Source organism: Oculina patagonica, chromosome 7 (assembly GCF_052425735.1).
Source record: "Oculina patagonica isolate OP01 chromosome 7, crgOcupat, whole genome shotgun sequence".
NCBI lineage: Eukaryota > Metazoa > Cnidaria > Anthozoa > Scleractinia > Oculinidae > Oculina > Oculina patagonica.
The window spans coordinates 17,946,428-17,964,010 of NC_135764.1; the positions used below are offsets into that span (position 1 = coordinate 17,946,428).

Sequence of the window (17,583 nt, forward strand, 5' to 3'; positions counted from 1 at the left end):
GTGAGGATAACTGCTGCCACCCAGCTTTTCCGAGCCTTTGACCTTGTGAAGCACATATGCAAGAGCAGATATGTTTTTTTAATTTCAAGTGGTAAAATTCATACATTATCCATGTTATCTGGAGCCCTAAAAAATCAACCCAAGCAAAAAAGTGGTAGGGCTATAGCCCTACCAGCCCCTCCCCCTCTGCGGTCCCTGCAGCTCGTTCTTTATTTACAAATGAGTAATCCACAAAATTAGCATTTTAAGGAACACACTTTTGTCTGTCTCCTCTGGAAATCCAAGATCTGGAACTCCCCCATGCCTTCGGAATTCCAATCGTAAGTATCCCCCCATGCCCTCAGAATTCCAGTTCAAGGAACCCCCTTGCACTCGGAATTCCAAAAAGCCTTCCGTCGTGGTGTATGGATATTTTCTGGAACTGCTCATTGCACTGGACACGATAATATTTCTTTGAATAACAAAATGTTAGAATGCTTTTGACCTACATGTTGAGTACAAATTATATGGTACTTATGACATCAAACTGGGCACAGTGTACAGTCCAATGGCCATGGTGTAGAGATGAAACACAACTGATTAATAAAAATAGTTAAATGAAATTTTGCAAATATATTTTACTTAACCCTTGGCAACTGTGCCACCCGTAATGAGCGCTGGCTTTTGATTCACTTCTGACATCATCATCTTTGACCAAAGAAAGCAAGGAAAAGATCTTTCTGACAAACCCAAATCAGCACGGTTATATAAAATGTTAAGGAGGCTCCATGTAGTTTTTTTAGTCGAAGGGTGGTTGTTTTGAAAATTAAAATTATCGAGGAAGCCAATGTTCGATTTTTGCCAAAAACACCATAATGATCAAATATGACCAAATTTTAATTTTTTACCCGTCACTTAATCACAAAGGGTACCATAGAAACCATTGACGTTTTCTTTTGTTTTTACACAAGCTTGATTTTCTCGAAATCTAGATTGACTCTTGGTATTCATTTTTTGATATGTTCAAGTATAGTAAATTGACTACCTGTACACAAAATTTTAGGAAAATCTGTAAGAGCGTTTAAGAGTAAATCAAGAATGAAGTTTTTGGTATTTTCTTATGATTTCCTACAATTGAAGGCCTGAGCGCAAGAAACGCACTTTGTGTTTTGGCCAAATTGAAAATTGTCACAAACAACTCCAAATTTCGCACGCAAGTTCGTTTACGTGTGCTCAACACTGCCCTGTATTTAATTTTGCTGGTCTTTACTTCGTTTTCGAAAAATAACACATGCAAAAAGACAAGGTTTTTGCTTGCGCGGCGTCTTTTGACTTTTCTTTTACAAACGATAAACAAAGGAAACCTTTTGTTTCTCAAGACGATGAAGTCAGCTAAATTTTTAGGGTTACAGTCCTAGCCCTAACGCAAAAGTAAGTATTTATATTTCAGTGAGAGTAACTGCGCTCAAATAATACAAAACAATTTAAAAGCGCCTATTTTATATTAAAACAGGGTTTTTCTGAAAATTTCATTCTTCATTTACTTGAAAACGCTCTTACAGATTTTTCTAAAATTTCGTCAACAGTTAGTCAATCTACTAAACTTTAACATGTCAAAAAATAAACACCAAGAGTCAATCTAGATTTCGAGAAAATCAAGCTTGTTTGAGAACAAAAGAAAACGTCAATCGTTGCTATGGTAACCTTTGTAGCTAAGTGACGGGTAAAAAATTAAAATTTGGTCATATTTGACCATTATGGTGTATTTTGGCAAAAATCGAACATTGGCTTCTTAGATAATTTTAATTTTAAAACAACCACCCTTCGGCTAAAAAAACTACATCGAGCCTCCTTAATGTTGCTTGAAATACGCACAAAAAATTAATGCTTAAAAAATTGAGTGGAAAACTCAAGGAAATTTCCCACAAACACCCTTGTCTACTCCATGGTAAGGTTTTCCCATCATTAATGATGCTTTCTTGGGAATTCTTCAAGTTTAACTGAACACAAACCCATTAGAAGCCCAACAACTGCAGCAAAAAGATAGCAAAAGGAGAAAAGGAAAAGCCAAAAAAATACTATAAAAAAAGATGAAAAGCCAAAGACGCAGGTCACTTTCTCATCCAAAAACTATGTATCTCAAAATTTGTGTACATACCCAAGCGAAACTATCATAAAACGTTATGCTAGTGGAAAAAAAAGGCATGTGTCCATGTTGCAAATGCCATTTTGAGTAGTTTGGAGCTAATGTACTATAGCTCGTAACTGGCTGGACAATGTCAAAAAAGTAAAAAAAACTTGTTTTTTCCCCAAGAATCTTGAGGTGTCAGTTGGTTAAAGTAAAGGTTCTAAGTTAAAAACAACAGCAGCCCAAGTTCATTTCTACTTTGAAAAAAAGTACCAAGTTAATTCCACAAATTAATTAAATTAATTAGACATGACAGTGGTTCATGTAAAAGAGTTTTTGGCATTGCAGTGCTGTTTCCTTAAAAAGATTACCTTACGTCTCATAAACTGGAAAGTCTTTTGTTTTTTTAATCAATCTATGTCTGTTATAATAAGGGAATAAATGACTTTTTTAGAGAATATATAATTATTGTTTATTTAACCCACATAATGTCATTTTTGCAATTAAGTGCAAGGGGTGCAAATAACACTACAAATAATGGAGCTAATAAACAATATTCCCCAAAATGTCATTTTATAATCATTGTCAGTATCCAAAGCCAGATTACATCCAGATAACTTACTCATTTAATAAGCTTAACATTTTCTGAAGATTTAGTATTTGGCGTTGAAAATTTTGCGCTATAATATGCTACATTGAGGACTACCAGTATGTATTTGTAGCATAAGGTGTAGTTTAAAAGAGCTGCACAGTCTCTGTAAATAATCAGCAATGGGTTGAGAACTCAGAAAATAATAACAATACTTTGCATACTTACATCTTCCATTAATTATTGAACCTCGGTGTTAAGGATACTAGCCAAAAGTAATTATTTTTAACTCCGTTATTTATTATCTTGATACAACAATAGTTATACGTATTGACCCTAGCTACGAACCTAGTTACAGTGTTTATATGTGTTTATCTGCGTTTTCATTGGTTTTGTAATCGGACCTTTTAGCGTCCCCACGCGCATATATAAGCCGCGTTTAGCGTCCTTTTAAATAGAGTTTTGCAAGATTCGAGTTTATCACAAGTACTTTCGTTAGACGTATTCTTAACCTTTGGCACAAGCGGGACCGATATGTAAGTAACTTTTTAATTTGTTTAGTTTTTAATCGCATAGTAATCGGGCGAAAGTACACGAATGAACGTTTATTGTTCAGCTTTAATTGATTTATAATCGCAAAATGAGTAAATTGGATCAAACACTTTGTGGATCATGGAGTAAACGCCCACCATTGAAAATAGCAACTTAAGTACTTTGGGCTGTAAATCAGCCACACGTATCCATCGTGCATTTGTTATGTTAGAATCTCGCTCGTTTAGTTTCTAAATGTAGTTTATTCTAGTTTGTTTGTAATTTTAGCCGCATTATTGTCGTTTAAAGTACGTAGTTTTGGGCACGCGTTTTGACCATGTGTTACGCAACGTTTCATCTAAATTATTGATTAGAATTCCGTTATATTGTTAATTTTCAGTTTACGATCGTTTATCCTTGATCGTTGATTCTTAAATCGAAGCAATAAATCGCTGTTAACCGTCAACTTTGGTTTTCCGTGGTTAATTTGCACCTTCGAAGGCGACCCGTAAGATATTCCCAAACACCTCGTTACCACACGCCTTAAAGCGACACGCCTAGAAGTTTGTTTTGTTTTGCTTTCGTTTTGGCCCAGTCGCTGCAAGCGCCACAGTAAAATATCGTGGTTACATTCGCCAATGGTTATGAACATTTCTTGAACTTTGCTTATTCGTTTGGAGCTTCGTTTCCTTCGTTTCCGGACTTCGAGGCGACGCCGCAACTTGAGCCACCCAAAAGCGTGACAGGCGTGGAGCCATTCCGCTTGAAAAAATCTAAAACAACAGGACGAAGTAGAAAAATGACTGAAAAGGGAATGGCTTATCATTTAGAAATTAAACTGGCAAATCGAAACTCTGCCTATAGAAGATTGAAACAACAGATGGAGAAAATCAATGCGATGCGTGACTCGCCAGACGCACCGATAGAACAATTAGAAGAACAGCGCTTTCATCTGGATCGTTTCAAAGATGAATTTGACGTCGCGCATAAAGAGCACGACGATCTGTTAGAATTTGAAGAAGAAAGAGAAGCCTCGTATCGATGGTTTGATGTCAGAGACCGAGAGTTCTTTGAGTGTAGAATGAGACTTTGTGAACGAATACAAGCATTAGAAAGAAAACCTAGCCGAGCACCATCAATGAAATCTGGCCACAGCAAGGGGTCCAAAGTGTCTGACAGGTCTAAAATAAGTTCGCGTGGTTCTTCTTCCACAAAACACCTTTCGCTTGCTTTAGTGGATGCGGCAGCTAAGGCTGCAAAGCTACAGGCTGAAATGGAATTTCTCGAAAAGGAAAAGGAATTAAGAAGATTGCAGCTTGAAAAAGAACTAGCTATCGCAAGCGCTGAAGAAAAAGCAATAAAGCGAATTCTCGAAAATGAAAGATTAGCGGCCGATAAAGAAGAGGTAAGTGTCAAAGGCGTCAAGCAGGAGTTGAAACCGGACGTAAGCGACCAAAACATTAAACAAGAAAGAAGTTTTACTCCCAACCCGCTTGCTCCTGCATTCGTTTCTACGCCATCTCTTGAGCCTCTGAGACCAAATTCCGCGCCGCACTTCCAGAACAGTGATGTTAATACAGCACTTCAAGAGCTAGTCACCTTACAAGCCAAGCAAACAGAGTTGAGCTCGTCAATAATCAATCAGCAGAAGATTACCAACCTTCCGGTAAAAGAGCCGCCTGTTTTTTCTGGAGACTACTTTGAATATCCAGCCTTTGTCGCCGCCTTCGAATCTATCATCTGCAGTAATGTGCCTTCGAACAAAGATCGCCTTTACTTCTTAGACAAATATACCAGAGGGAAAGCCAACCAAGTGGTAAAGGGATTCTTGGCTATGACTTCAGATAGCGCGTACGAAAAAGCTCGCAAGATGCTAGACGATCGCTTTGGCAACCCCGTCCATGTCGCAGAGGCATACAAGTCCAGACTCAGAAACTGGCCAAAAGTTATGGACGGAGACAGCAGTGGCATTCAGGACTTTGCAGATTTCCTCGTGCGCTGCGAAGAAGCAATGAAGAAAATGCTAGTCCACGGGAGACCTGGATTCCACAGAAACCCTCCGCCTCGTAAGCAGCAAACTGCCTTCGTACTCTGGGGTGAAATGGTGCCGTCACGCCCACGATATACAGAAGAAAACAAAGAAAATTGTCACCTTCAGCGCCTTTGTTAAATTTGTCGGCGAGGAAGCAGATGTAGCAAACGACCCCGTGTTCTCGCCAAATGCACTGAAGGCCGATAGAAAGAAACCCGATAATCAGATCAGGTCTGGGTGGAAAAACAGACAGAAGAAAAGAGACAATAGCAAGCAAAGTGCAAATACTTTCGCGACGTCCACTACTCCACCACCGAACAGTTTCGTCCCGCCGTCGCCAGCGAATCAGGCAGCTCAGGCCTGCCCCCTTTGCGATGGTCGACATGCTCTCGCCATCTCGCCAAGTGTAACAAATTTTTGAAGAGCTCAGTAGATGAGCGCAGTGAAATCATCTGCAGTAAAGGTCTTTGCTATGGATGCTTTACAGTGCGATACTCGAACCGGGACAGTTGGAACAAAGTTAACCAATCACAACGTATGAGAAAAAGAATGGCGACCTTTAGAAATGGACCAATAACGTCCAGAGGACATAGATGAGAATAAACAGTCAACACGTTTGAAACAGTTGCGGACCCTCAGGATCCTTGTATTTGATTGGATAGTTTCATCCTAAATTTTCACTGACTGCACCGAATTTCAGCAGCGCCGAAACCGATCAAAAGTTGCTTCACAGGGAAAATTCTTCAAAAGATTCTGATTAATTTTTCTCTCGTTGTGAGCGAGTAAAGAAAAGAGGACGCTTTTATTCGGAGAGGAGGGATGGTTGTAAGGACGCCAGTGCCCAAGTGAGAAGAACGCAAATAGTTTTTCACTCTTCTAAGTCTCGTTTTGTATGTGAGAAGACAAGGAGAAAGTTGGAGCGCCAGACCTTGATATTATGTCGTTTCAAAAAGTTAGTAACAAGGACTCTGAGAACGAGATACAAGGGCCACGGTGGGGAAAAAGGAGAAGAGAGGAAAGGGCGAAAGACATCGACGACGGAGCTCTTACTGCCGAACGCGTTCCTCGTTAGACTGTCCCTGTCCCGGTTCGAGTATTCGCACTGTAAGACAGGCCACTTGTCCTCTGGATGTATCAATCGATCTACTTGTGAAGAATGTGGAAGATGTCACCATACTCTACTTCATGGCGTGAAAAGGAGAACGACCACAAGTCCGCAGACTAACCCGATGCTACAAGACACTCAGAACACTCAGCAAGCTTCCAGTGAGAAACCACCGGTCACAGAGTCCGCTAGCTCAAACCTTATCAATGTAGCGCACAGTTCAGCTGCAGAACCCGCTGTGATCACCAACTGTCGAATCATTCAAGTCATTCTGTTTCACAAAGAGAACCCAGAGAAAGAAGTCAAGGTTTATGCTCTCCTAGACGGCGCAAGCGATACAACCTTCGTCACCACCCAAGTTCAGTGTAAACTCGGCATTGAAGGTGTTGAAACCAGTCTTGATTTGAGTACAATGCTTGGTCGTGAAAGGATAACAGTGAAGAGAATCGATGGTTTGGTAGTGCAGCGTCTCGATAAGCGCACCGAAGTTGAGCTACCAAAGGCGTACGCAAGACAAAGTATTCCGTCCAGACGAGACCAAATACCAAGACCAGAAATCGTGAACAGCTGGCCACACCTTAAGAAAATTCAAGATAAAATTCCACCCTACGATCAGAATGTTGAAATCGGCTTGTTAATTGGTTGTAACTGTCCCAAGGCGATCAAGCCAACAGAGGTGATATGGGGTAAGAGCGAAGAACCTTACGCAGTTCGCACCTTGCTGGGATGGAGCATTGTTGGACCAGTTGCGACGTCAGACACCCCTCTTGATGACCACGCCCTAGATTCCACCTGCCATCGAATCATAGCAAGAGAAGTTATCCCTGGAACTAGAGACAGCCAGTTTAGCTTCGTTTTCAACGGGAAAACAAAAGAAGTAATAAACCCTTCTGCAATCAGACAGATGTTTGAACTTGACTTCGCAGAGCACAAGAGCAATTCGAAGCATGGACTATCCAAGGAAGATAGAAAGTTTATTGAGATTGTTGAGCAGGGAGTTCACCAGTGTGAAGATGGCCACTACGAGCTTCCGCTACCTTTGAAGAATGAAAATATTACTCTTCCTAACAACAAGACTGCTGCGCTTCGCCGACTTAGTCAACTAAAGAGAAGGTTTGAGGCTAAAAACGGCCGAAGATACTATGCAGACTATGTTGAATTTATGAAGAAACTGATAGACAGTGGATACGCTGAAAGGGTGCCAGAGATGTCTGATTCGGAGCATAAATCAAGCGATCAAGCTCAAACGAAGCACAATGTTTGGTACATTCCGCACCATGGCATCTACCATCCCAAGAAACCTAACAAGATTCGTGTGGTCTTCGATTGTGCTGCTGAGTATGAAAGCGAATCGTTGAACAAGCATCTGCTTCAAGGCCCTGACTTGACGAATAACTTGACCGGTGTGTTGTGCAGATTTCGACAAGAAACATTCGCTTTCATATGTGACATAGAGGCCATGTTTCACCAAGTGAAAGTGAATGAAGAGTACAGAGATTTGCTACGCTTCCTCTGGTGGGAAAACGGTGACCTCACGAAGCAACCTAAAGAGTACAGAATGACGGTGCATTTGTTTGGAGCGACCTCGTCCCCAGGCTGCGCAAATTTCGCCTTGAAGTCAACGGCAAACGATTTTGAAAAGGAGTTTGGAAACACTGCCGCAGATTTCCTTCGTAACGATTTCTATGTTGATGACGGCTTGAAGTCTGTTCCGTCGGTTGATGAAGCCGTAAAGTTAGTCACAGATGTCAAGCAGATGTGCAACAGAGGGGGTTTCCGTCTCCACAAGTTTGTGTCTAACAGTAAAGAAGTCATCAGAAGAATCCCAGAGCTTGACAGAGCAGATGGCGTAAAGGAGTTGAATCTAGATCTTGACTCGCTTCCTTTAGAGCACGCGCTTGGAGTTCAATGGTGTGTTGAGTCCGACTGCTTCCAGTTCTCCATCGTGCTACAAGACAAGCCGTGCACTAGAAGAGGAATTCTTTCAACTGTTAGTTCGATTTTCGACCCACTTGGATTCGTTGCTCCGCTGTTGTTGGATGGAAAGTCAATCCTTCAAGAATTGTGTCGTCATGAAGTAGGCTGGGACGATCCGATACCAGACGAAATTAAAGTGAAGTGGGAAAAGTGGAGAGCAGATTTGTTACAAGTACAGCGCGTCTCGATCCCCAGATGTTACAAGCCCGAGAACTTTGGTCGAGTAGTAAACGCACAACTCCATCATTTCTCGGACGCGAGCGTCAAAGGTTATGGTCAGTGTAGTTACTTGCGACTCACAGATGAACACCAGAGAATTCATTGTTCCTTTGTTATGGGCAAGTCGAGAGTTGCACCGCTGAAACCCGTGACCATACCTAGACTGGAGCTTACCGGCGCCGTGTGCTCAGTAAGGATCAGTCAGCAACTTCGCCAGGAGCTAGAGTATCACATCGACCAAGAATACTTTTGGACAGACAGCAGAGTGGTACTTGGATACATAAGCAACGAGAGTAGGAGATTCCACGTGTTTGTCGCTAACAGAGTGCAGGAAATTCAAGAAAACACTTCTGTTGATCAGTGGAAGTACGTTGAATCGAAACAGAATCCAGCAGACGAGGCTTCGCGTGGTATGAAAGCACAAGAACTACTAGATTCTCGATGGATCACCGGACCAGCCTTTCTTTGGGAGAAAGAAAACCAGTGGTTAGCCAGCAAAGAAGAAGACTACAAGCTCCAGGGAAGCGACCCTGAAGTTAAGAAGTCTGTCGTCATGGTAACCGCAGCAACGATGCAAACTGCGCAGACCCATTCAGCCTTGCAGAAAGAATAGAGTATTTCTCTGACTGGAATCGTGCGAAACGAGCAGTTGCCCTGTGTCAACGCTACATCAGATGTTTGAGAGATCGCGTGCACAAGAAGCAGGGCAGCCAAGAAAAGAAACACGACAGCTAAAAGTCAGCGATTTGAAGAGCGCAGAGTGCGAAATTATCCGTACAACACAGAAGAAAGCCTTTAAAGAAGAGATAGCAATTTTACAGAAGATGAAGCAGGAGAGTCCTGACCCCGACAGTAGAGACTTTGCCCAGCAGAGAAAGGTGAACATGAAAACATGCAGCTCGCTCTACAAACTTGATCCATTTATAGACGAAGATGGAATTTTGTGAGTCGGTGGTCGTCTCAGACGTGCAAGCCTGGCCGACAACATAAAGTTTCCCATTATCCTGCCGCGTGACAGTCATGCTACCAAGTTGATCATCAAGCATTTTCACGAACGTACACGGCATCAAGGCAAAGGGATGACCTTAAATGAGATTCGATCAAATGGATTCTGGGTGGTCAGCGGTTCGTCAGTAGTCGCCAGCCTGATTTCGTCCTGTGTCAAGTGCCAGAGACTACGCGGAGCAGTACAGGAGCAAAGGATGTCAGATCTACCTGAAGATCGCCTTGAGTCTACACCACCTTTCACTTACTGCGCCGTGGATTTTTTTGGACCGTTTATTGTTATGGTGTCCTCTTTACCTGTATGGCTTCGAGAGCTATACACCTTGAAATCGCCAACTCCCTCGAGACTGACTCCATCATCAATGCCTTGAGGCGGTTTATCAATCGTCGAGGTCCCATCCGCCAGCTACGGAGTGACCGAGGAACAAACTTTGTGGGAGCTCGTAATGAACTGACCCAAGCCCTAGCCGAGATGGACCAGGAAAAGATCAAAACAGAACTGCTAAAAGAGCAGTGTGATTGGTTCTCCTTCAAGATGAACATTCCAGCTGCTAGCCACATGGGGGGCGTTTGGGAGCGACAAATAAGATCAGTGCGCAACGTCCTCTCATCGTTATTACAAGATAACGGAAAGCAGCTAGATAATGAGTCACTTAGTACTCTAATGAGTGAAGCAGAAGCGATAGTCAACAGTCGCCCCTTGACAGTCAACCAGCTTGCTGATCCAGATTCCTCAAGCCCATTGACCCCTAACCATCTTCTGACGATGAAATCGAAAGTCGTTCTTCCTCCACCGGGTTCATTCCAGCCAGCAGATATGTATTGCAGAAAGCGTTGGAGACGAGTACAACACCTTGCAAATGAGTTCTGGACCCGCTGGAGAAAGGAATTTCTACTTAGTCTTCAACAGCGTCAGAAGTGGACACGCCCTCGGAGAAATTTGCTTGTCAATGACGTAGTTTTGATCAAAGATGAAAATCTCCCTCGAAACGCATGGCAGCTCGCGAGAGTATCAGCCGTCTACCCCAGTTCTGATGGTCAAGTACGCAAGGTTCAAATAGCTCTTGCGGATAGCTGTTTGGACAACAAAGGAAAGAGGATCGACTCAGTGCGGTATCTAGAGAGGCCAGTCCAGAAGTTAGTGCTGTTGATGCCAGCGTCGAAGAATTGAAGAGATCCGGGGTAATTCCCGGCCGAGGAGCCTTTACAAACATTGAACTGAACTGTAAATAGAACTTGATTAAGTGATAATTTGAACATTGATAGGTTAATTAGTGAAATATGATTATTTCAGGGGAGCCATGTTAAGGATACTAGCCAAAAGTATTTATTTTTAACTCCGTTATTTATTATCTTGATACAACAATAGTTATACGTATTGACCCTAGCTACAAACCTAGTTACAGTGTTTATATGTGTTTATCTGCGTTTTCATTGGTTTTGTAATCGGACCTGTTAGCGTCCCCACGCGCATATATAAGCCGCGTTTAGCGTCCTTTAGCGTCCACGCTAACCGCTAGGCTATCAGTTCACTTCAATCAAACATCCAAAATTTTCTACTCGATAGATTTTTTTAAAATTTTTACTGCGGTCAGATAATGAGTTACTTGTGTCAGAAATGTAAAAAAAGTTGGGGTCACCTACTTTATTTCAGAGATAAAACTACCTGATTTTGAAAAATTGGCGCGCGTAATTCAGCAGTGTTTACAAGGCGTGTAGTTAAAAATATACGAAGATTAGTGAACGGAGGCAAACGATCTTAGTCACAATTTGTAGAAGGGTGTCTGTTACGTAAATAATTCCTAGTGTTGATAACCTTTTTGTAAGACTAAACCCTGAAAAAAGGCATTAAAAGCTGTCGTACGACAAAACGAAAAGCTCAAAAAGCGTAATTCAAACGTCAGTCGGACAATAAAAACAAACTTCCACTCAATAGATTTTTTCATTTTCTCCCAAAACGTAGACATTAATTAACAAAAGTAATCCGTTAATAAAAAAGTAGGGGTCACCGACCATTTAAGAAAGCAAAGCAAACTCCAAGCGCAGTGAGCGGAACGGCTACCCACCCTATATGTTCTTAGAAAGTTTTCACAGTGCGCGCGCTCAATATATGGCGTGGCATGACGTTGCGACATGAATTACGTGCGCACTAAGGATGCGCATAAACAATTAGCGCAAAGGTCCTTAACTTTGTGTTTCTCATACAAATTAAAAGAGCTGTTAACAGTAAACAGGCTTACTTGAGTGCATTAACCCTTTAACCGGCAATCGTACATATGTGTACGAAAAACACCAGCAGTGATTGAAAAAAGTCTAGCTTTTACATATCTGGGCAAATGATAGTAATGACTGCTTTTTATGGCAAAGTGATAATTGTCATAGCTTTAAAAGCCAACTAAATGACTACAACTCTTGATTTCTGCTGCATATGGTTGTTTGTTCAGCAGCAAATCTGAAAATGCCCGTTTTCTACGTAACAAGACAACAACAAAAAAAACACACATCTTTGCCTCCATTTTTTTTAATGAAAAAATAATTCTGACTTCAAAAATATACATTTGCAGCAAACTTCAACCCTATTCCCTTCCGTTCACCAAGGAAATTTCCCATCAATCATTCAACAGACTCAGCAATTACTATTCGATTAGAGCTATGCTTGCAAACCTGTAATTTCCTCGTTGGTGACCAAAAGGGATGCTTGGGAAAAACAGTCATGACAGCGGCATGAAAGGCTTAACTTCCTACCTTTATTCTATATATTTTTTATAAGTGTCGAGCCACCCAATCCTGCCTGCAAAATGTTGCACCGATTGCATTCTTTGGAAGTCAGAACTCGTCCAAAATGCCTTGGCAGGTCTTGGAATCCACCCACAGAACGACCAGAGAGACAACTTTACCCATGAACCGCCATCTTTCGATTCAAATATTTCTGGCGTTCCAATCAAGACAAAATCATCTCTCACCTCTGGTTTCTTTCAGATGCTGGCCTCTACCCACCATTCTAGCTTAATGATGCCAGCCTGGGGGCTTCTGCAGTGAAAAATGACTCGAAAAATCACTTATAAACACAAAACGAGCCAAATCCAAGCCCAACAGCTCGCCTACGAAAGAAGCAACTGCCGACAATAAAAATTTGAGCCCTCGGTGTTTCGAAACAGCACACATTTTTACTTGAACTTCTTATATGCAATCACGAAGTTCTACAGAATGTCTAAGCCCAGAAAAAACCTTTAGAAAGTCACAGAAATCTGACGGTTAAAGGGTTAAAGGTTAACCAAAATGAAGACCCACAAAACGTGACATATTTTTTTGTCCAAATCGCGAAAATAAAACACCAGTAAATACTGTCTCGTCAAAATTGCAAAATTTAGCACCTGCGGAATTTAGTACCAATAAAGTACTCTCCATTAAACCTAAACATACAACTCCTCTCTCATCATTGTCATTCTTATTTACTGCAGAGACATAACCACATGTCCTCTTAGATGGCTTTTACTCTTATTATCTCATGGTTGGCATAGTCATTCCATGAGGTTTAGGAGGGACCCCAGTGGCACTACCTTGATTCCTGTTTGGCATCATATACTGTACACTTTAACAATGTATGGCAATGCTTATGATACGACAAACAAGCAGCATGATCATTTAGAATAATGTTTTAATCAACAACAAATTATTTTGAAAGTGAAACCATAACTTTTACCATACCGGTACTTGTTTTTATGTGTAAGGCTTACACATGTGAGGCTTACTTTTTATGTGTGAGCCTGAAGGCTGCCATTTCATTGGTTGTTTAAATTTTTTAAACCTACCTATATCTATAAAATTAATGTAAACTATTTTAAATCTAAGGAGATGGAAGGTGTGCGTTTGGTGGAACTTCAACATCATGGGGAGGAAGTACAAGAGCTGAAGAGAAATAAAGCTGAGCTTGTAGCACTGCATGTGCAGTTAGAACAGAAAGTCGCTCAAAAGGAAGCAGAAGTCACAAGACTACGGAAAAGATGTCAAGATCTTGTCAAACTGGTAAAGATCTAACAGAATAGATGAAAAATAAACAATGCAATTCACTCATTTACTTTTTCGGACCAGTGTTGAATATCCTTTATTTTAATGCTTCAACACCCATATCTCTGAGTGCTAATGCCTTTTGAAGAAAGAGCAAGCTTTGGCAGACTTTCTCTGTGCATGCACATTATTACGATCTTTTTATTTTGTTCTTCCTGTCTGTTTACAATGAAAGATGTCATGAATGCAAACAGATAAAAGTAGTTTTATAAATAAGAAGTGAAAAATATTGCTTTCTTTGAAAACCTGGAGAAAATAGTTTATTGCTCATTGCACTAAAATTCAAAGCCCAACAAATGATTGTGTTTTCGCTGCTGTCAATCATAATAATGGTGACAACCAACAAACCTTGAAAAACAGAAACAAAGAAAATAGATTGAAATTTACCACTGCCAACAGATGTGAGCTTTTGACCCAACTGAAGTGATCTTCTGTTAGAGGTCCGTGTAGATGATTAATGGCAGCTAATTATAAAACCGTAAACTGGTTTACCGGTTGCTTGAGCTGAGTTCGCATGTCATTGAAAAGTGCAACACAGTTGACCTTAGCTCACACAGGGCTTAGGCAAATGTGTATGAAACCCATATAACAGGATGAAAGAATTAGCTTTTAGAATACAACCTTAACAATGGTGTTTTGAACGTTCAGAAAATGGGGCTTATAATCTAGTGAAGCAATAAAAAGATGAAATGTAACCCATTGTTTTTTCTTATTAAGTAATATGTTATTTAAGCAGCTGGTGAAATATTTCTTTGTAAAAGTCACCAGTTGCATATTTGTAGAAATAATTTGAAATACCACTGACACTGAAATACCAAAGTGTGATTATTTGTCAAGACTGCATTTCTTATCATGTGAGTTTATTGTAGATAAATAGAAGAAAAAGAGCTTGTTTTTACATTTCAGTTAGTGATAAACGATAATATCTCTTCAGGAGGAAAAGAGGCTTGAGAGACAAAGCAAAGTTGCCAAAAACTTTTTGAAATATTCTCCACACAGACAAAATGCAGTGGATCAAAAGTAAGAATTCGAAATACAATAACCATTTTTTAAATAGATTTATTATAATAAAAAAGTGCTCTTTACAATTTACATACACTTTGATACATTCACTTCTTATACAACACAATACTTGCAGTACACTACAATACAATACTCACTTAACTTACGTTTGATATAAAATAATTATTTAATACATTGGATTGTTTAACAGTTGTAGAGTGTGTGGCCTGTACCTAAGCTAAGCTACCATAAAAGCTCTAATAAGGCCCATTGGAGGGGGCCTTATTTCTTGTTTAGACCTTTTGATGGGGGGCTTTTCAAATCATATATCAGTAAGGGTACACATGCCCTGTATTGCATTGCGCATCCTTACTGCGCAGAATTTTACGCGTAATTAGCGCGCACACATAAACAAAATGGTGGCTTTTTTCTATGCAGCTTAGACCGCCAGAGAAGTAATTTGTCGCTTTCGCGTTAACGAGTATGGTGACCTATCAATTTTATTTTCATATTTTGGGTCTTTCTGTAAAATGAAAACAGATCAATTCCTATGTTTGAAAAATAAATTATCGCTAAAACATGTACTTTGCCAGTACTTGCAGAGGAATTATAAAGGAATTATATGGAATATACAAGGTCTTCCTGCTCCTAAACGAATGTGATGACCCCCCTTTTTATTTCAAAATTTAAGTTCCCTTAAAGTAATAAAACCAGTAGGCGAAGTTTGGTTAAAAATCTATGTTCAGTTTTATTTCGGGGCAATGACCTTAAAGAAAATAAAAGTGGATTTTTTAACGTTATAGTGGTGTTTGGAAAGACACAGTAACAATAATAAGTAAATTTGGCGGATGAATGCCATTAAAAATGGTAAATAATATTGTTAGGGTAACCTAATACCTTGACCAACCTTGAACATGTTTTCAGAGTGATGGATGTAATTGACAACTACGAATCTCGGCTCAGTGAAATGCAGCAAGAGCTTGACCATTTGAGAAAAGAAACAGAAAGCCACAATTCCTCCTTTGTTGGTAGTTATGGTGATATTGAAACTGAGCCAGCTGCAGGCAGTGAAGATGTGTCTCAGTCGGCAGACAGCAGTTCTAATGTCAGCAGTGACGCAGCCCCCTCAGATCCTCTGAAGGGAGCTGGGGGGAAGTGGCTAAAAGATGAGAAAGTTGTTACATTGAATGAAAACAAATACAGAGCTATGGAAGAAAAACTACTGGTAAGACAAAGCTTATAGGCATAATCATTTGTAATTATTTATTTGTTACATGTATGTCAGTTATCATGAATATCAATGATCAGACATTCATGAACATTACTCAGCAGCTCAGTGATGTTATAATATAATAATTTGGCAATAAAATACACTAACAATGAATCAGTCAATCAATCAAACGACCAGTCGCTATGGTGGTAAACAATGGCACAACAATAAACCACAAACCTTCCCAGGAAAAAAAAAATGTTGATATCAAGCCTTTCTTAGTTCTCAGTTTCCATTTTGATCTGCTTAAATGTGTACTGTATTTCCACTCAGCATTATACTTAAACAAGCCATTGAAATGTTTGATGTACTTTCTTACCAGTGTACAGAAAAACAGCTAAAAGACTCCAAGAAACTGATCAAGCTTCTTGAGAGTGAAAACACACATTTGAAGCTGGAATTGGAATCCAGGTTATTTCAGTTTTATTTTTATAATTAATTTTTATAGTACGTACACTTAATTAATTTTTATTGTTGTAGCTGTTGTGATTCAATTTTGCTAGCTGATAGTTGTGGTTTCTCATCTTTTAGAACTGCCTTTACCCCTTTGCCTGTTATTTGCATTTGGCTTCCGCACGCCCGACTTCGTTTCTTCATTATAACTAGGTATCAACAAATGCAATGGCTGCAAATCGAGCAGCGATCACAAATACCTTTTCCTGTGAATCCAAGACTGTTTTGTAACAAGCAGCTTCAGGGGGCCGTATGTTAAATCTTAATTGGTCAGCAACATGGCCGCATTAACACCCTGTTGACAAGGTGTGAAAACTAGTATAATCTGTTTGTCCCGAAAACTTGGGGTTTATTTTTCCACGAATATCCTCTCTTGAAATGAATTAATAGGGTATGTCGATTTTTCAGATTTTTACGAATAGAAATAGAAAGATCCTTAAAGCCTGACACACTTTGGTAGCCTATCAAGTGCTGATTGATATAGTGCAGTTTGTTTTGATGTAAGAGAAAACGCAGATGCAGGTAATTTAGCGAAGCGAACATCAACAGTTTCAAGGCTCACGCTCGCTAACCAAAGCTATACATTTCCAAGATTTTAAAATATATTTGGATTCTACATTTCATAATCTTTCCATTGATATATAGTTGGCCAACTTAGCCATGGTTTCACTGAAAATGATGCGCGTACGAAACATTTTTCAAAGGCACCTATCTCAACACTATTTATAGCTCTTTTGTTAAAAATTACTGGAAAATAGTGCAGCAATAACTAGTCAGATTTGTTTCTTGTACCTTGCATGTTAACAACTGATGCTATCTAGTTGGGAGACTTTGTTTGATGTTTTGTCTTAATCTTTACCTCCAGACCTAACCATGATGAATGGAAGAAAGCACAAAAGTACAACAAACAGCTTGAAAGACTTCTAGCTCAAAATAACCTGAGGTAACTCACTATAAAATAAAGTAAATTTGTTAAATGGGCGCATAATTTACTTGGCTCTTAAAATTATCACATTAAATTAAATTATTTTTTTCTATGTAAAGAAAAACTTACAGGTTAACTAACATCCTCTACACTGGATAACAAGACAACAGTTTTTGTAAAAGACGTACACAGAATCAATTGACATCCAGTTAACAGAAGATAACTTACATGACTTGTACAACAGGTTCCTTTTTTTGTAAAAGACTAACACAGGATAAATTATTAACATCTCTAATACAG

General features: G+C 39.9%; 1 protein-coding gene across 1 annotated transcript in view; it reads left to right on the plus strand.

Annotated features, from left to right (window-relative positions):
• LOC144661461 (centrosomal protein of 70 kDa-like) overlaps nucleotides 1–17,583 on the plus strand; it is an 80,807-nt gene that overhangs the window by 22,128 nt on the left and 41,096 nt on the right. Inside the window, exons 8-12 of the mRNA XM_078522237.1 lie at nucleotides 13,418–13,591; nucleotides 14,568–14,653; nucleotides 15,560–15,860; nucleotides 16,228–16,316; nucleotides 17,224–17,301. Of these exons, the coding sequence (XP_078378363.1) occupies nucleotides 13,418–13,591; nucleotides 14,568–14,653; nucleotides 15,560–15,860; nucleotides 16,228–16,316; nucleotides 17,224–17,301 (728 nt within the window). The remainder of the gene's footprint in view (nucleotides 1–13,417; nucleotides 13,592–14,567; nucleotides 14,654–15,559; nucleotides 15,861–16,227; nucleotides 16,317–17,223; nucleotides 17,302–17,583) is intronic.